Here is a 20,962-nt window from a genome sequence, read left to right on the forward strand (position 1 = left end):
AAATTGGAACGGGCCGTTCCAAGCTACTGAATTGAACTACATATTGTAGTTGAGAACGGGCCGTTCTGGGAAGGAGAACGGACCGTTCTGGAGGGAGAACGGGACGTTCTGGAGGGAGAACGGGCCGTTCCGGAGGGAGAACGGGCCGTTCTGATTTCAGAACCGGCCATTCTGGGCGTTAATTTTGTGCGTGATTTGGGAGTTCGGAACGGGCCGTTCCGAATTCGGTACGGGCCGTTCTGGGCCAATCCGAAAGTCTATAAATAGGGGGTTGGGGCCTTCAGGAGTTTTGGAGTTTTTAGAGAGAAGTTTTAGAGAGAAGGTCTCTGGGTCAGTGAGCTCCTTTCTCTCCCAAATTTCTCTGTTTGACTCCTTTTCTCCTCTAGATCACTAACTCCTTCTGACTTTTCTTGAAATTCAGATTAGAAAGCTTGTTTTGGGAGGACTGAAGTTCCGAGTTGAGCCTCGAGGGGAAATTATACTTTAGTTCAGTCTTTGGCTATCTGAGCCAATTTTCAGGTAAGGGAAGCTAGAATGTTTGTTATTTAAGTTGCATGTGAGTTTAGAAACTCAATTGATGCATGAAAGTTGAGGATCCATGGTTGGATCGGAGAATTCGCTAATTGTTCAAAGTCTTGGAAAAATGGGGGTTCTAGTGAATTTGATGCATCAGATGGGTGCATGTTGATTCTAGGTTTATTTAAGTTGTATGGAGTCTATGCATTGTATTTTGTGTTTGCATGTGGCTGGGATTAGGTTGGGCGAGCTCAGGCTACGCCGAGCGTGAATAAGTTAATGAATGAATTGATGCTTATGCATGTTTAAAGTTAAAGTTTTAGATCATGTATGTATGTATATGATGTATGGTGAGGTGTGATTCATATGTATGCTTTGTGATGATACGTATGAATGTTTGAATATGATATGACATGCGTATATGTTCATATGAGTATGATTGTTGATCATAATGGTGGGCAGACCATTATGATGTATGATGCATTATTGCATGTGATGTCTTATGACATGTGTATGATTGTTGATCATGATGGTGGGCAGACCATTATGATGTATGATGCATTATTGCATGTGATGTCTTATGACATGTGTATGATTGTTGATCATGATGGTGGGCAGACCATTATGATGTATGATGCATGATTGCATGTGATGCCTATGGCATGAGTCTAGCCTAGGACTTGAGGAGAGGAAAAATATTTTCGAACTGGAAGAGCTCACATAGAGTCTCTTGAGAGTGGTGCTTGGATAGACCACTGATATATGAGAGTGGTGCTCTAGGAGGCCACTGGATTTGGGAGAGTGGTGCTCAGATAGGCCACTGGGTTGGGTGAGTCTCCTCTAAGTCCTTAGCTAGTGTTGGAGCGGGGTATGAGGTCGAGGGTTATTCCCTTAACCAAGTACTCGGGAAGGTGCGTGGATCCTTGCGGATAGTCGGTGGGCGAACTCCACAATTGACTTGGTTAATGCATGCCAAGGTCGTGGTAAGCCCGTACCCAGCTGTGCTATACCTGACGGTGGATCTGGACTTCCAATTGTGTAAGTGACATCATCCGAGTAAACCCGAGGGAGGATTATATATCCTGTTTAGCTGTGACCGAGCGGGCGCATTGGGCGTGAAAACGGTTGGGGTGGTTTCGGTAGGATGGAATGTCACTTATACAGCTCTATTGTTGTGGAGATCTCCTAGGTGTATGCATGACGACGCATTAGATGATTGATATGCATTGATATCTGTCATGAGATGCATTTATTGTATGATTATTAATATGATGAAGTGTGGTGTTTGACTTCATGATTGGTGGATTGTATTTTATGCATGAGTAGTATTGGATAGAGTGTATGGTGTGACTCTATGAATACGATTGTGTAATATAGATTATTATGATTCATTTGTGAATTCTAGCTTACCCTTCTGTTTCCATGTGGTGGAACTGCGATGATCATACTTGGTATGGGAGCAGATCAGGGCTAGCTTGGAGTCGAGGTGACCGCTGCGAGACGGGGAGTTTGATCCTCGTGTTAGGGTTACCATTTTGGGTAGCGATTTTTGCCTGTTTGACCGGCACTAGGAAATATTATTTTTGGGATGACTGTACATATATGGCATTTTATTTTGTATTTAAAGAATTTGGTTATTTTTATTCTTATCTATACCTGTATGTATGAGTTATCCAATTTAATATTTTCCTTAGTTCACTAGTAGTAGTGCGATTCCACTAAGTGTAGAGACCATGGCGGGTCGTTACACCAGTACCCATCATCAAGAATAATATAGCTTAGGTATGAGTCTACCACGACATTGACATGCACTCACCAAGTCACCTATGGGCACAACCCGCTAACTATATCCTCACGATATCATGCACATTTCTAGTAATCAGTTAAGGATTTTACCCCTCGACTTCATACCTTACTCAATTTAGTTGCTTCTAAACCAGTATGACTCAATCTAACCTCCATATGTTATCAACTAAGGACCTAAAAGATACTTAACTTTCCACTTCAATAAGCAACTAAACTTAAGAAGGATTTTACAACAATTGAACTCTCATAACATCACAACGCATATTTATACAATGAGATATATCAACTTTGTAAAACAACACCTATCTTATAGTTCTACGTCCATAGCATAACACAACTACATGCATTAAGCATTCGCCACACAACCTCATACAACAACATACCATTTGCATAATTCAGCACAACATTACTCAACAACATGCATAACACAACATAATACTACACATCAACATACTTTCCCTACATACACGACACAATATACAAAAATATACAACTTATACACATGCAATGCATTCATGCTCGATGTGATCTACTTGTGCATGATGTCATTTACTTACTCTCGATGTTAATAAGGTAAAGAGCCTCTAGAGCACTCATGCTCGGTTCCAATCCTCTCTCGCTCGATGTCAATGAATTAGAGAGTCTTTGTGCAAATCACACTTAACGCTATTAAACATGTGTTTAATGTCATCCAAGTAGAGAGTCTCTACTTGACCCATGCCTAGTGCTACATAACCCATGCCCTACATCATTTAGGCAGAGAATCATTGGCTTGATCATACCCAATGCCACTCAATCTATGTTCGTTGTCATGAAGTTAGAGAGCTCCTAAGGCAATCACACTTGGTGTCCCTTAACACATGCATGACGTAACCAAGTCAAAAAACTCCTAACTAACTCACGTCCAATAACTCACGTCCAATGCTACCTATCCCGTTGCACATTTCCCCAAGCCCAATGTTATATACTACATACACTACACCATGCAATGTAGACCAAGTGTCGCCTAATGAAATACTTCATTTTTAAATGTTGGTGTTTTGGACATTTAAAAATTTAGTAATCACTAAATCAAAGTATTTAATTGATACACATACAATTTATATAATTTTATAATATATCTTTAATTTTAAATTATATATTTAAATTCATACGATTTAATCAATGACTTATTAATCCAACAAATTACCTACTAACTTAATATCTTAACCAAGTAGACCATCAATACTAATTTCAAAAATTTGCTCAATATTATTCTATACTTTCAACTTATTTTTTATACATCAAAGATAAAAACAATGTAACAAATAAAAATTGGCACCCCTTATTTTCTTATAATAAAGAGGAATAACTTTTTTTTATTAAGTCAAATAATTTTTAGGAGATAAGATAATATTTTAGTCACAATTTTATATCTAAAATGGGAATGAATACTGATTCTGAATTAAAGAACTCGAATATCAAATCGATTATATTAATGACTTTCAATAACTAATCTCTTTTGTTTGATAATGGGAAAAAGTAGACGAAGAGCAAACAAATACGTAAAATATAAAAAGGTGAGCATATTTAGCATTAAAAAAGTATATAAATAAAAAAGTATGCAAATACTAGTTATTTTTATCCACTTAATTATTTTTTCGTCTTTCTTGTATATCTTTTAAATTAAAGGCTTAATTTTTTTTATTTTTTTTATAATTTCATGATAATTACATTTTAGTATTTATAATTAAAAATATTTTATGTTAATCTCTAGTACATATTAATTTTTTTTATTTCCTATTATTTATTACTATAAGATAAAATTCATAAAATTATAAATATAGAAAAATAAAAAATAATGCATAAAAACTAAAATAAAATATTTTTAATTATATAAACTAAAAGGTTATTTTAACACGAATGAAACATTTAAGGAAGGCAAAAAGAAAAAAAAAGAATGGGGCTGAACGGAGCGTGGAAGCATCCAGAAGGAAGTGACATGAAACATAGAGAAGTATGAGGTATGTAGGTTCCAACTTCCAACTACCCCAGTGCATTTTCTTCTGTTAGGTAATAGGTGGAGTATAATAAAGAAGAATAATTGCACCAAAATGACATTTCTGAGGTCCGTAGCCACAACTGCAACTGCTGTAGCAGCTATCCCTGCAGCCTTCGCCTTTTATTCTCATTCATCTTCTTCTTCTTCTTCTTCTTCTTCTCTTCCTCGCTCTTCCCAATCCCCCAAATCCTCCAACAAATTGGGCCTTGTCAAAACATTGGCTACCCCTCCCTCTGCCCTCCACATGGCCCACGACCTCTCTTCCCAGGTTCGCCATTCTTTCCTCTCCCCCAAATTACTTAATTGCCCTCTCGTCTCTAATCTTGTTTCACTCTCTTTCTCTCGCAGCCTCAAGCTCTCTTGCCCGAGCTACTGGTCAGTTTAGTGCGACTCTATATCTTACTTGCCTCACTTTAATCAAATCTTAATTAATTCCTAATTGTCTCCTTTTTTTTTTAATTGGGTGGTGAATTTGATGATGTCAGACGGAGTACATGGTGGATATGAAATGCGAAGGTTGTGTTAATTCTGTCAAAAATAAGTTGCAGGAGATTAATGGTAGGTGTTTCGGCGAAGTGCTTTTGCAATTTTTTTTCTGCTTGCAACGTTCAATCATGAATGAATGGAACTGAATTTATTAATTTGGATGCTTTCTACAAATTAAATCAAAACAATTCACAAATCTAATGGTGATGTCCATCTTCATGTTATTCCGGTTGTTTCAGGAGTTAAGAGCGTAGAGGTGGACTTGAGCAATCAGGTTGTTAGGATTCTTGGTTCAACGCCGGTGAAGACTATGACTGAAGCACTGGAGCAGACTGGTAGAAAAGCCCGGTTAATTGGACAAGGAGTGCCAGAAGGTTTGTAGCTCGTATTCTTGCTTTATTCTAGTTTCTCATTGTAAATTTTACTCTATTAATGACTATGTGATTGCTCGGTTAGCATCCAAAATCAATTTCACGCACTGTGCTACACATTTTATATTTGCGCGTGAGATTAATTTAGACACACATGCCAATCGTTTTAATGTAAAATTAACTCTATCATAATCAATTTTACCAATATCCAAAATATATAAATCATAAGGTAAACAATTCCCAATTAATCATATCTAGAATAGGAAATCCTAAAAGATATTAGCTGTATCAAAATAACAGATCCTAACATATTCTATCAGATTCTCTCTAATTGTTAGTTTCTGCGTCCACTCTTTTCTGGTTTTGCCCTACTTGAAGACTTATAACCAACGTGGGTCTAACATCACTCCCCTCTTACATTTTCACCTTGTCCTCACGGTGAAACACCAAAATTTGAGTGTGAACAATGCCGAATGGTTCCCAAATCTGCTCAAAAGAAGGCAAGTCTGACCATTAAATGAACACCTTTAGCTTAAATTATCTCTGTCTGATGCACCCCTCTAACAAATGCTGGTTTCATCATCCACTCCATGTCTTTGGTCCGTAATGGTGGTAGGGGTTGAACCTGTGGTTCTTCCAACCTGCCCAATCTCAATTCAGTTGGGAGATGTGAAAAACATGAGGGATTGCAGCAGACTCCAGAAACTCCAGTCTGTATGACACCTTCCCAATTTGTACTGCAAGGACAATGGCCAATAATTCCTAGTGCATTAATGAGGCTGAAAGGCATGACCAAGAACTTGTAATGGCCCTCAGCCCCTCATTAGTGCAGAAAGCTGTCTTTTCCACTTCAAAAACTAAGAAATTTTCAACTAAAATTCCTTGGATTTTGTACCGTCTAGGTAAAAACCCGACTAGTATATTGTCTAGGAAAAAACCCGACTAGTGTACCGTCTAGGTAAAATCACGACTAGACTCTCTACTCGTCTAATACCCGACTGGACCGTCACAGGGTGTGGCAACTCGGCTCTAACCCCAGTTACATGCACCCGCGAGGGGATTCGCCGTTTTCCCGACAGGTCCCCTTGTAAGGGCATTCTCGGTAAAATACTGACTTGACTAACAACCACTCACCCCCATGGCTTCAGGATAAGAGTGCTTAAGGAGAATCCCGATAATCTCGGGGCCCACGAAGCCCATGAATAGAAAAGTATAAAACCCCAAACCCTAGCGCTAAGAAGGCAGATTACACTTTTGAATGCTCTGGCTCGGAGGCTTGATCTAGGAAAAAACCCTAGTCCACTCTTTGGCCAGAACATTTTGGCGCCCACCGTGGGGCTACGGTAAAACTCTTCCTACGCCCCAAGTCCCAGAGAAGAATCGGCGATCTACCATGGCAAGAGGCGGCAACAACAACAACAGCGCACAACCTCCAACGATGGAGGAGATGATGGCCATGATCAATGGCTTAAGGGAAGAGAATGCGCGTTCTAGGGAGAGAGAGGAAGCCATTCAACGTGAGAATGAGGCGATCAGGAGGCGAGCGGATGAGATGGAGGCCAGGTTAGAAGCTAGCGCCAGGACGGTAGAGGAGGATGTCATGCTGGAAGTCCCTAGGGATTTTCGACCTTTTTCGGAAGCTATAGAGGCCGAGGCCATCCCTAGGGATCATCGCATACCTCAAGTGGAGCCCTTTGACGGAACTCAAGACCCTAATCAGCATTTGATGGACTTCCGTGCTCAAATGCTGATCTGTGGAGGAAGCATGGAGGCGCGATGCAAATTGTTCATGGGCACACTCAAGAAGGCAGCGCTTGACTGGTTCAGCGGACTCCCGGACCGATCAATCACAGACTTTGACATCTTTAGCCGGCTCTTCATGGCACAATTCGCCGCTAACAAGAAGAAACCGCCGATCACGTCAGACCTGTTCGACCTCAGGCAGCAACGCGAGGAGTCGCTGAAAGACTTCCTGCAAAGGTTCAACGAGGTTGCGCTGAAGATAGCGTCGTCGGACGAGAGGATGGCGGTCATTGCATTTCAGAAAGGTTTGAGATCGGGAGCTTTCGACATCGCACTCGAAAGAGCGAACTGTCAAACGATGTCAGAGGTGAGGGCTTTCGCCTTGAGCCACATCAAAACGGAGGAGAATCAGATTATTAAAAGGGCAGCGGAGGACCGAGAAGCAGGGGGCAGCAATAAGGAGGGAAACAAGCATCTTCGACCGCGCTCAGACTGGAGCAAACGGCGTGACCGATACAACATGAAGGAGGGCAGTTACAGGCAGGCCGAACAAAGTGGTCGGGCAAGGGGCGAATGGACACGCAACAATGAGGAAGAGAGGTTCACCCCACTTACTATTCCCAGGCGTCAGATACTCCGCGATGTCAACAGCGCATCGTTGTTCGAATTTCCGGCGGCGACGGAGCGTCAGTTGGGGCCCTCGAAAACCGACTGGTGTGAGTTTCATAGGGCTCATGGACATTCTGCGGAAAATTGCTTCGTCCTAGGAAGACAGATCGAACGCCTGATCAAGGAGGGACGACTGAGGGAGTTTGTGGCGAGAAAGCAAAAAGGAAGCTCGTCCGATAGGCGGTCTAGGCGCACACATGATGACGCCAGGAGGGATAGGCGTAGAGAGAAAACTCCTCCCAGAGACTCGCCAACAAAGGTCTCGGAAACTCATCAGCAGCCCATCCATGGAGATTTCAACACCATAGCAGGAGGTTTTGCCGGCGGGGGACCTACTTCTGCAGCCCGAAAGAGGTACACTCGGTCGGTGTTAACGGTCTCGGAATTCAGGCGACCGTCTCAGCCTGAGATTTCGTTCTCAGATTCGGATTACGAAGGAGTAGCGCCTCATGAGGATGACCCCATCGTCGTGTCGGCGATTGTCATGGCGTACAATGTGAAACGTGTGTTGATTGACCAAGGAAGTTCCGCGGACATTTTATTCTGGGAAACCTTTGAGGGGATGAAAATTCCTAACGACCGACTAATTCCGTATGCAGGGGCTCTAGTGGGTTTTGCAGGGGATCAAGTCATTGCAAGGGGATATGCCGATTTGGAGACGACCTTTGGCCAAGGAGCCCAGATGAAGACGGTGGCTGTTCGATATTTGGTGGTCGATGCTCAGTCGTCGTATAGCATACTGATCGGAAGGCCGACTTTGAACAAGCTAGGAGCGATCGTTTCCACTCCCCATCTGAAGGTAAAGTACCCGTTGCCAAGTGGTGCTGTGGGGGTTCTCAGGGTAGACCAGGAGGTTGCTCGAAAATGCTACGGGGATAGTTTAAAGACACGAAGACGACTGTACACTACGCAGGTAGAGAAGGAGATTCATTCTGTCGAACTGGATCCTAGGATGGGACAATTTGACCACCGACCCGCCCCAGCAGAAGACGTCAAGGAAGTGGAGGTAATGGAAGGAAGAAACGTAAAGATAGGTACTTCGTTGACTCCAGAAGACGAGGAGAAATTGGTGAGGGTTCTAAAGGATAATGTGTTAGCATTCGCGTGGCATTCCAGCGACATGCCTGGGATCGATCCAAATTTCCTGTGTCACAAGTTGTCCATTGACCCTGGCGCAAAGGCAGTAATTCAGAAGAGAAGGAAATTTGGCGAGGAAAAGTGAAGGGCTATCGCGGAAGAGATGCAGAAACTACTGATGGCAGGACACGTTCGAGAAATCCAATACCCGACCTGGTTGGCAAACGTGGTCATGGTGCGCAAGAGCAACGGGAAATGAAGAATGTGTACGGACTTCACTGACCTTAATAAGGCTTGCCCAAAAGACTCGTACCCGTTGCCGAATATAGACTGCCTGGTGGATGGGGCATCGGGATACGAGTTACTAAGCTTCATGGATGCCTATTCGGGGTACAACCAGATCCGAATGCATCCTACAGATGAAGACAAGACCGCCTTCATAGCCGATCAGGCCAATTTCTGCTACAGGGTTATGCCGTTCGGTTTGAAGAACGCAGGGGCGACCTACCAGCGACTGATGGACAAAATCCTTGTGAATCAGCTCGGTCGGAATGTGGAGGCTTATGTTGACGACATGGTGGTGAAATCGGAAAGCGTCAGTCGGCACTTTGACGACTTGCAGGAATTGTTCGACACCATCGGCAAATACCAGCTGAAACTGAATCCTGAGAAGTGCTCTTTCGGCGTCCAGGCGGGAAAGTTCCTCGGTTTCCTGCTGACTCACCGCGGCATTGAAGCGAACCCGGACAAGTGCTCGGCGATCATCGACATGAGGAGCCCCTCTACAGTAAAGGAGGTACAACAATTAACGGGAAGGATGGCCTCACTCTCCCGATTTATATCAAGAGCGGCGGACAAAGCCCTGCCTCTTTTTCAATGTTTAAGGAAGAACGACCGGTTCGCTTGGACGACCGAGTGTGAAGAGGCTTTCTCCGAGCTCAAGAAGTCGTTGGCATCTCCGCCGATCCTGACAAGACCACGACTAGACATGCCCTTGTTGGTATACATCTCGGCATTCGATCGTGCTGTCAGTTCAGTTCTGGTGCAAGAGCGTGAAGCTTCCCAAGTTCCTATTTACTTTGTAAGTAGGGTCTTGCAGGGAGCAGAGACAAGGTATCAGAGAATCGAGAAACTGGCCCTCGCGATACTGATCACTGCGAGGAAATTGAGGCACTACTTCCAGAGTTACGAGGTGATAATTCGTACTGATCATCCGATTCGACAAGTCTTGCAAAAACCCGATCTGGCTGGTAGAATGATGAAATGGTCGGTTGAACTCTCAGAATTCCCCATTAAGTATGAGCCGAGAGGAGCGATCAAAGCCCAGGTATTGGCCGACTTCCTGATGGAGTTAACCCCTCCGGTCGAGGAGGACACGGTCGGTGAAACCCAATGGATTTTATCGGTTGACGGTGCGTCAAACATAGGAGGAAGTGGAGCTGGAATCGTCTTGGAAGGCCCGGGCGGAATCCTGCTAGAACAATCACTACGATTTGAATTCAGGGCAAGCAACAACCAAGCCGAGTACGAGGCGTTATTGGCAGGGATGAGTTTGGCCAAGGAGATGGGGGCGACGATTTTGTCAGCCAGAAGTGATTCCCAATTAGTCACCGGACAAGTGGCGGGAACTTTCCAAACCAAGGATCCTCAATTGGCCAAGTACTTGGAAAGGGTCAAACTGTTATCGGAAAATTTCCGAGCGTTCACACTTAGCCACGTGCCGAGGGAGCAAAATTTGAGAGCAGATCTCCTCTCCAAGTTAGCCAGCACGAAGAAGCCAGGAGCCACTCGGTCGGTCATCCAAGAAACTTTAGCTCAGCCGAGTATAAATGAGCCACTGGGGAGTGTTCTTTGAATCCAAGAGGAACTCAACTCGTGGATGGGACCTTATATCGCGTACCTGACTCGGGGGAAATTACCAGAGGATAAAAGGGAAGCATCGTTGATACAAAGAGAGTCTGCCAGGTTTGTGGTCATTAGCGAGAGACTTTACCGAAGGGGCTACAGCTCTCCTCTTCTAAGATGTCTGACCATGCCACAAGCAAAGAGAGTAATGGACGAGATTCACAGTGGAATGTGCGGAAGCCATATCGGAGGCCGAGCTCTAGTGTATAAAGTTGCCCAAGCAGGATATTTCTGGCCATCCCTAAAGAACGATTGCGTCAATTGGGTCCAGAAATGCGACGGATGCCAAAGACATGCCCCTTTGATCCATTCCCCGGCCGAACGACTGCATTCAATTCTGTCTCCATGGCCTTTCCACAAGTGGGGGATTGATATTCTCGGGCCATTTCCGATTGCGGTAAGGCAACTGAAATTCTTGATAGTGGCGGTCGATTACTTCAGTAAATGGATCGAGGCGGAACCAGTTGCGACCATCTCAGCAGAAAAAGTAAGAAATTTTCTTTGGAAGAATGTGGTGTGCAGGTACGGAGTCCCTCAAATGATCGTTTCCGATAATGGGACCCAGTTTGCAAGTACAAGGGTTCGTGATTTCTGTAAAGAGGTTGGTATCCGAATGGCGTTCACGTCCGTCGAGCACCCACAGTCTAATGGCTAGGCAGAGTCGGCCAACAAAGTAATCCTCTCAGGTCTGAAGAAACGTGTACAAGAGTCAGGCGCGTCATGGGTGGAGGAACTTCCCCGAGTACTATGGTCGTACCACACGACTGTCCACTCGACGACTCAAGATACTCCCTTCAATCTGGTATACGGAACTGACGCCATGATCCCGATAGAAATCGTGGAACCATCAGTCCGCACTACAGCTTTTTCGGCGGAGGAGTCTGACCAAGGCAGACGAGTCGATTTAGATTTAATCCAAGAGACCAGAGAAAAAGCAAGAATAAATCAAATAGCGGCCCAGAGAAGAGCAGCCTTCAAGTACAACACAAAGGTGAATCCGAGAGACTTCATTGTAGGCGACCTAGTTTTGAGGCGTGCTCAGCCAACGCAAATGAGGAACAAGCTATCAGCCAAGTGGGTGGGTCCCTATAAAGTGGACGATGTGGTCGGCAAAGGTGAGTACCGATTGAGGACCTTGGACGGAGGAATGATACCGAGGACATGGAACGCTGCGAATTTGCGTTTTTATTATAGCTAATCTTTGTGTATTAGGTGCACTCTTTTCCTAACTCAGTATTTTGTCCCCGTAAAAATAAGAGGGGTTTTTGCTGAGAAGGTTTTTAACGAGGCACCATTTTTTCAATTCTAATAATAAATATTGTCTCATTCTTTCATACCATGGCTTGTTAACCTTTGTTGTTTTGAAGAACCAAGAACTCGTCACTGATCGGTAAAAGACCGACTGGCGCGAGTATAACTAACTCGAAGAACTCGTCACTGATTGGTAGAAAATCTGACTGGCGCAAGTATAACTAAATCAAAGAACTCGTCACTGATCGGTAAAAGACCGACTGGCGCGAGTATAACTAACTCGAAGAACTCGTCACTGATCAGTAGAAAATCTGACTGGCGCGAGTATAACTAAATCAAAGAACTCGTCACTGATCGGTAAAAGACCGACTGACGCGAGTATAACTAACTCGAAGAACTCGTCACTGATCGGTAGAAAATCCGACTGGCGCGAGTATAACTAAATCAAAGAACTCTGTCACTGATCGGTAAAAGGCCGACTGGCGCCAGTATAACTAAATCAAAGAACTCGTCACTGATCGGTAAAAGGCCGACTGGCGCGAGTATAACTAAATCGAAGAACTCGTCACTGATCGGTAAAAGGCCGACTGGCGCGAGTATAACTAAATCGAAGAACTCGTCACTGATCGGTAGAAAATCCGACTGGCGCGAGTATAACTAAAACGAAGAACTCGTCACTGATCGGTAGAAAATCCGACTGGCGCGAGTATAACTAAATCGAAGAACTCGTCACTGATCAATAGAAATCCGACTGGCGCGAGTATAACTAAATCGAAGAACTTGTCACTGATCGGTAAAAAACTGACTGGCGTCGACTGGCGCGAGTATAAATAATTTGAATTCGACAAATCACTGATCAGAATCCGGCAAACTATGGCAAATTGCTCAATTGTAGGTTCAATTTACCACTATGAGAGAGCTAAGCAGCTGATTCTCGGCATAAAATAGTTTCACAACTTCAGCTTTAGCAGCAAGCAACTGAAGATAAAACAGATGGGCACAATCACCAGCTAATTCGAAAATACTGACCAACCACCGACTACAAATCAGTTGCTTCTATGGTGAGATTCAAAGTTCGGGTCGCCAGATCTTGAGCTTTTGATGATTTCAACTTTCCCCCCCTAGATGACTATAGTCGTCGTGTAAATGACCAGACGATTTGCTGTTCATTTCAAATTTTTTAGAAAATTCTGAGTAATTATAAACCTCCAGATTCTACTTATAACTTGGAAAACTTTTTGTCATTCTTCCTGATCGAATTTTGGACGACCAGGTTGGAGATTCAACCGTTAACCTAGAAAAATTTCGATACTTTCCATAGTCGGATCTTGGGCGACTACATTCAACTTTTAACTTCGAAAATATAGTCGTTTTTCCTAGTCGGAAATGGGACGATTAGATGACTACAGTCGGTAAAAAAAAAAAAAAAAAATTCGGCATTTAATTTTCGGCATTAGGCACGTTGGTGATTCAACCTTAAACTTAGAAATATTTTCATCAGTTGTCATAGTCGGATTTTGCACGACTGGATGCGAGATTCGACTCTTAACTTGGAATATTTTTCATATTCGGCATTTGGGCGGCTAGAGAATGAAGCAAGTTCTTGAAACATGAAAGTCAAAATGGCTACATGCCTTAAGAAACAGAGTTTAACAAGTACAAAAAGCAGGAACGTTGCAACATTTGCCATTCGACTTTTAAATGAGAAATTTTGGCAATTCTTACGCATTCAGTACATCGGTACTTGGCCGATTTGTTGGAGAAATCGAATTTTAACTTAGAAAAATATCATATTCACTCTAGTCGGTATTTGTATGACACGCACAACTCCAAACAAAGTAAAAAGAAACCGTACTTTATGAACTTCACAAGATCGTATGAACACAGTTTGCAACAATAAAGAAAAAACATGCAACAAATGAAAATGTATGAAGGACGGCATAGTTCTTATAAACGAATTCAATCATCTTCAGGGGGGTCTACGAGTTCCCCATCCACAATTTCCTTGAAGTAGCCAAGGCCTCCAAGGTCGATGTTAGCATGAAGCAACTTCACTTGGCCTGTTGCGGCGTCAAAGCCTTGCACAAACTTGTCCAAAGCATCCATCTTAGCAGCTCCGAGCTCCGCTTGCAACTTTTCAATTTCGGCCTTGGCCAGGGCGAGGTCGCCCTCAAAAATCTGCGCCGCATCAGCACTCTTGTCCCGAGCAAGTCGAACCTCCTCCAACTCTTTCTCCATCGCCGTCTTCTCGGCAGCCCAAGCTCGCTTTTCTTCTTCGAAGGTACGACGACCTTCTAACAGATTGTCTCGTTCGCTGGATACCCATTGGCCCTGCTCTTGTTCAAGCTTTCCTCCAAGGTAGAGATCTTTTTCCCCTGCACTTTGGTCTCTCTCACTAGCCCACGAATTTTGTCTTCGTTCACCACCAAAAGGGCTAAGAGGCGGTCGGTCAGCGACTCAATCCCTTTAGATATGGAGAAAGCACTCATTTTTTCTAAGTCGTCGCGGTCACCCTCCAGCAGATCAGTCCCGCGAATGTGAGCGCTATGATTGAATTTTTCATCCCAGAAAGAGGCCGCGTCGCCACGGTCGGCGCCGTGATCAACTGGTTCCCAGTTCTCACCAAGGCAAGCACTGATGGTCCTCTCAGCCGATTGAACCTCTGTGTCGCCTTTCTCCCCTTCCGAAGCCACAATCGTGTCCAAGTTGACTACCGAAATCGGCCTCTCGGTCTCTCGGCGACGCTTATGTGAAGTTTCGCCGACGCTTTTCGTCAAGGGATTCGCGGCCACAACAACCACCCTATCGGCTGTTGACTCTCCACCACCGCCTTGGGACGCCTTTTGTTGCTTCCACAGCTTCATCATTTCACGAGTGCCCAAGCTGGCCATTCTATCTGCAAAAAGCGCACCCAGTGATTAGTAACAACAACAAAGGCCAAAGATGGTAGTAAACAACTTTAACGTTCGAACAGGCGCAAAATACCTATATATATTCTCAACTCCTGGGGCCTATTTTCTAGATCTAGAAGTTTCGCAGTGTTGAAAAGGGTTTTCAGATCTTCAAGTTTCTTAACGTCCTTTCGGTCATCCTCCGAGAGTGACTCGGGACTTAGTCCACCGAAAGAAATCGGTTTCTGCCTCCAGAAAAGAGGATACCCATCAAGTATACCCTCATGCCCAGGCAGACAACGAATGCGAAAAAAAGATCTTTTAAAGTCTTTATACGAAGACTGAAAAAGAGATAGTAAGCCCCGACCGGACACGCTACCCACCGACACCCAGCTGCTACGTTTCGAGACACGGGCTTCGAAGAAATAAAAGAATTTCCTAGGAGTCGGAACGATACCGAGACTGGAACATAGAATTTCGAACCCTCTAACAAAGGCCCAACTATTGGGGTGGAATTGGGTCGGGGCAACATCCAAGGCTCTAAGCACTCCCTTTTCACACTCGGTAAGGGGCCACCTAACCTTAAGCTTAGCAACTAGGGTAACATAGCAAAAGGTGAAACATTCAGAGGCCGAACTAACACATACTGGCTCCTTATCCACACAAGGCTCGCAAACTAGGATATTATCCGGGCTCCGGCTTACGACATGTTCATTATTAAAGCTTTCCATTGCAGCCCAAGAGTTTATACAAGAGTCACACTTCAACTTATCATCTTTTACCCATTCATAAACCTCTTTATAATTTACTAACGCCATGGATTTAAAGCCTAAATATATAACTAACTAGAGAGGCAGACAAAGAACAACTACTAAACACAACAAGTATTTGGGCGTACCTACCGGGTTTTCAAAATAAAAACACTTCCTTTCCTCTAGAAAATGCCTCAGAACCACCGTAAACCACCGCGAGGAGGCGGAGAAATAGGACAAGCGATCGCCGGAGAAGAAGCACGAAAGAAAATGGGGGGAAGAAAAAGGTGAAATGATTTGTACAGAAGGGGTATTTATAAAGGTGAAAAGTTGCGCGTGGGGAACGACGCGCGTGAAACGCCACGTCCCATAACCTTTGGGATCCCCAGTGCTTCTACGACGCGCGCTAATTGACACGTGGCAATGCCATAATGACTCCTTTCGAGAAACGGCGCCACAATAAATGCACGTCCCTTCAGGAGTAAGGTGAAGGGACAGGCCTTGGAAGCCGTTACACAGACGACACATCAAACGTCCGTCGAGCCGTGTCACTACTTCTCGTGCCTTCACGGTCGGACTTCGACCACGAGGCTGGTCGACCATGGCTAAACCAACCCTCTTTATCTTGTAAAGCCTTCTCGCCTATCACACTCAGGATTTGTCGCCAAGGTAGCTCAAAAAGCGTACTCATTTTAGCCTTTTCGTCTACACTAGATAACTTTTTGCCTCATTATTTTGAGTCGGCAGTTACCAACCATGTGGCTCGGTCACATTTAAACTTAAGAAAAATTTTCATTTTATTCAAGTGAGTGTTTGGTCGACCATTTCGTTAAGTATCGTTTTGACTTGGCTTAGTTTTTCATTTATCACGAATTGGCATTCTGGCTGTTGTTCAATTCAGAATTTCGCTTAAAAAGTTTATTTTGTGCGAGACATGGGCGACCACATGAAAAATTTGATTGTTATTGTACCTTTGGAAAAGCGTCAATCTATTATTCGGAATCTAGGCGAATTCCTCTCGAAGAACGTTCCTTAGAAAATTTTCAAGTTAATTCCAATCGGATTAGGGGCGACCACCTTTGATTTTACTTAGAAAGCTCGGAAATTTGACGAATATGCTTAGAAAATGTTCATATAACTTAGAAATTTCAGTTCAATTTTGAACTCGGAATTTGACCGAGTATGATTGGAAATGTCCATCTAGTGTTTCATTTTGACCAACTATGCTTGGAACATGTCCTTTTTAACTTAGAAATGTTTTCTAATTCACTTTTGAATCCGGATTTTCGCCGTTTAGATTTGGAACATGTTCATCTAAATTAGAAAATAATTTTCAACGGGTGAATCTTTTCATACCTGGCTATTCGGAATTTTAACGGTAACGGGAACAAGTCGGCATTTGACCGACTCCCTAATACTTGGTTCAAGTGAGATTTTTAACTTGGAATTATCTACTTCTTTAATCAGAATTTAGCCGATTTCTCGACTTAAAGGAAGCTCTCAAACTTAGAATTATTTCCTCTTATTTAATCGGAATTTGGCTGAGTACTTGATCCAAGTATGTTTTTCAACTTAGAATTATTTAATTCCACTTCTTTAAACTTTCCAATTTAACTTACAGAGTTTTCCACTTAATTACACTCGGAATTTCGGCGATCATTACCGTGAAGCTCCATCTTTAACTTAGAAATTTTTCCGTTACTTTCAACTATTATAGCAATCGGAGTTTGGGCGATTATTACCTTCAAGCTTCATCTTAATTTGAAAAGTTTTTCACATTTGCGCAACATTTTTCGGTCGGCGTTTAGGAGTGGTTGCTTAAGCCCTTTCGCCTTTCAGGCTCAGCGCTGGAAGGCAAGTGTACCGTCCCGGCATATTTCCGATACGATTCACAGGAGTGGTTGCTTAAGCCCTTTCGCCTTTCAGGCTCAGGGCTGGAAGGCTAGTGTACCGTCTAGGTAAAAACCCGACTAGTATATTGTCTAGGAAAAAACCCGACTAGTGTACCGTCTAGGTAAAATCACGACTAGACTCTCTACTCGTCTAATACCCGACTGGACCGTCACAGGGTGTGGCAACTCGGCTCTAACCCCAGTTACATGCACCCGCGAGGGGATTCGCCGTTTTCCCGACAGGTCCCCTTGTAAGGGCATTCTCGGTAAAATACCGACTTGACTAACAACCACTCACCCCCATGGCTTCAGGATAAGAGTGGTTAAGGAGAATCCCGATAATCTCGGGGCCCACGAAGCCCATGAATAGAAAAGTATAAAACCCCAAACCCTAGCGCTAAGAAGGCAGATTACACTTTTGAATGCTCTGGCTCGGAGGCTTGATCTAGGAAAAAACCCTAGTCCACTCTTTGGTCGGAACAGATTTCAAGCTACAACTTTTTTCCTTGGCTTTGAAGTGTCTGGCCATTCCCTACCGAGACCTCATACCCTCTGAACCCATCAAACTCTAACCCCAATTGCTGAACCACCCTTTCAGAGATGAAATTACTCATGGCTCAGCATCTATTAGAATCATCACTGCCCCCCACCCCTAATCCTTGATTGTGTTATTTTTCTTACACCAAAAATCCTTGATTGTTATTTTGACACAGCAGGCAGCATAGTTTGTTAGGTAAATAAGGTTGTAAACAACAGTAGTAGTGTCTTTCCTTGAGCAAGATGGCATATAATGACATTCAACTTCATGGATTCATGAAGTTTGTTCTGTTCATATGTCATACTCTTTGTTTCTTGCCAAGTTGTGACAAGTATCAACTTTGTATATTCTCTTTGTTAACCCTAATTTGGCATAGGCTTGCTTTTGCTTAGATTACAGCAGATGCTTGAGCTTTTATCAATTTATTTATCAAACAAATCTTTTTAGTTGTGTGATGTCTCCTGATTTCCTTGTATTTGTTATTTTGACACAGCAGGCAGCATAGTTTGTTAGGTAAATAAGGTTGTAAACAACAGTAGTAGTGTCTTTCCTTGAGCAAGATGGCATATAATGACATTCAACTTCATGGATTCATGAAGTTTGTTCTGTTCATATGTCATACTCTTTGTTTCTTGCCAAGTTGTGACAAGTATCAACTTTGTATATTCTCTTTGTTAACCCTAATTTGGCATAGGCTTGCTTTTGCTTAGATTACAGCAGATGCTTGAGCTTTTATCAATTTATTTATCAAACAAATCTTTTTAGTTGTGTGATGTCTCCTGATTTCCTTGTATTTGTTATAGCATTTGTTAAATCATATGACAATTGTGTATAAGTGACTCAAATTCAATTAATATGATTGTCAGCAATATGCTTTTACTTCTGTTTTTATGGTTTCAGCTGTCATATTGCTTCTGATTTAGTTAAATCTTTCTTTTTCCTTACAGACTTCTTGATATCCGCTGCTGTTTCCGAATTCAAAGGTCCAGTTATTTTTGGTGTTGTTCGCTTGGCTCAAGTAAATATGGAACTTGCTAGGATTGAAGCCAACTTTAGTGGCCTGTCGCCAGGAAAGCATGGTTGGTCTATTAATGAGTTTGGAGATCTGACTAGTGGTGCAGCAAGCACTGGTAAAATGTTCAATCCGACAAATGATGAAAACACTAAAGAGGTTTGCCTTTCCACATACTTTTTGGGGCTTCTGTTTTCCTGACATGGTGTAAACATGTTTTTTTTAAGGATTAATGACTCGTGTGTATATATATATATATATATATATATATATATATATATATATATATATATTTTTTTTTATACAAAACACTAAAACAGTTAGGTTAGTAAATTTATGATTTAGAATCAGAAATTGTATGGATGCATCACGATGTCGACAGAAGTTCACAGGATATTTCTGTTGATTGAGGCTGACTGTTTTCCTCTAAAATGTGATGTTTGATATGCTATTAGTGAAATTTCATTTCATTCTTCTACCAATTGATGTATGCAAACTCTGCCCCTACTTGTTGTCTTGATGCATGGCCATTCCTCATTCATTTAATTGTATTTTGTGTCCTGGTCTATTTGTTCTCTTTACCTTTTTTTGTTGAGTTCTGTTGTTCTCTTACTGATATAGTGATGGTAATTTTTTGAAATCTAAAGTACGTTGAGTCAAATAATTCGATTCAGAAATGAAATTTTCTGATTGGAAGTTAGAAAATAGGAACTGATATGATATATGATATATATATATATATATAAATTTTCATTAATGTTAAAATAAAAACTTATTCATATTTTGTTGGATTTGAGAGCATCTTAGTTTTGAATGGTTGAATTTGGCATTTTGAAGGTAGTTAATTCGTTTAACCTATCCTAAACAACGGTGATAAAATTAGTATTATGAAGTTAATAAAATTCTCTCTTTTTAAGTGTTACAAACATAAATTTTGATTCTAAGAATCAATTCAAATTCTATTTGTCATAATGAGTTGGAAACATGGAAATTAAATAAAATTATTTTCAATTTTTCAATGATTTCAAACCCATCTTAACGAGGCCTGCTTGATTGGATGTTCAGCCACTTGGCGACCTGGGAACACTAGATGCTAATGAAAAGGGTGAGGCCTTCTTCACTGGGGTCAAAGAAAAGCTGAGGGTGGCTGATCTTATTGGACGATCTGTGGTGGTATATGCAACTGAAGATAAATCAGAACATGGTGTAGCTGCTGCAGTAATAGCCAGAAGTGCAGGAGTTGGTGAGAACTATAAAAGACTCTGCACATGTGATGGCACCACCATATGGGAGGCCAGCGATAGCGATTTTGTTACTAGCAAGGTCTGATGACGTAATTTCCCCGAAAACAAACCCTTGTAATTTACCTCTCTTGTCGCCCAACTGCATTTCCATATTTTCAGGATTCTGTACCCTTTTGGGAAAATTATTCATCTGTCTTTAGTTTACATTGAATTTCTTCACATAAATTATCAACTTATTTTTTGGATAAGATGGTTAATTTGAGAAATCTCTTGATTCTTAATTAGGCGTAAATTATCACGTTATTTGAGGTATTATAATCATCGGTTGACATCTATAAAAATGATTATGAGACATGATATGTTAAATAATAGATTAGTGCTTGATTCAAAATGAACCTTCCCCCCATCTAATTGAGTGTATAATAGCCAATTAATAGTCAAAATAATGTTGATAAAAAATGATTTAGAGTTTTGCTGAAGGTTATTGATAATAAAATCATTTTATTTCATAGACAGTTGATAAAATCCTGCTAAACGTCAATTTGACGGTAGATAAAATCCTGTTCAAAAAATGTCTCTGCCACCGTTTGACAAATCTTCCAAATAATATATCTATTTGTGAAATGCTGATATATCAAATAATACACTTATCTCACCATTCAAGTTTTCACAAATACACATAAGTAGAATGAGATTACTTGTACAACAAATTATCAACAAAAGAGACGTGAGAATTATAAAAAAAAAATCCAGAAAAGTTAATATACA

At 42.1% G+C, this 20,962-nt stretch overlaps 1 protein-coding gene across 1 annotated transcript; it reads left to right on the top strand.

The window, feature by feature from the left end:
• Window positions 1–4,259: 4,259 nt before the first annotated feature.
• Window positions 4,260–20,475, top strand: CCS (copper chaperone for SOD1). Its single transcript, XM_020369336.3, has 6 exons — window positions 4,260–4,631; window positions 4,712–4,738; window positions 4,849–4,921; window positions 5,089–5,223; window positions 18,886–19,109; window positions 20,016–20,475. Exons 1-6 carry the CDS (start codon window positions 4,416–4,418, stop codon window positions 20,277–20,279), a joined length of 939 nt encoding a protein of 312 aa, XP_020224925.2. The 5' UTR covers window positions 4,260–4,415; the 3' UTR covers window positions 20,280–20,475.
• Window positions 20,476–20,962: the final 487 nt, after the last annotated feature.

Source organism: Cajanus cajan, chromosome 5 (genome assembly GCF_000230855.2).
Source record: "Cajanus cajan strain Asha chromosome 5, NIPB_CcT2T_4, whole genome shotgun sequence".
Classification (NCBI taxonomy): Eukaryota; Viridiplantae; Streptophyta; class Magnoliopsida; order Fabales; family Fabaceae; genus Cajanus; species Cajanus cajan.

Coding starts and splice junctions, on each gene's coding strand:
- CCS (XM_020369336.3), top strand. CDS start 4,416: ATGACATTTCTGAGGTCCGTAGCCACAACTGCAACTGCTGTAGCAGCT. Junction 4,739..4,848: donor CTCTCTTGCCCGAGCTACTG/GTCAGTTTAGTG, acceptor TGATGATGTCAG/ACGGAGTACATGGTGGATAT. Junction 19,110..20,015: donor ATGATGAAAACACTAAAGAG/GTTTGCCTTTCC, acceptor TTGGATGTTCAG/CCACTTGGCGACCTGGGAAC.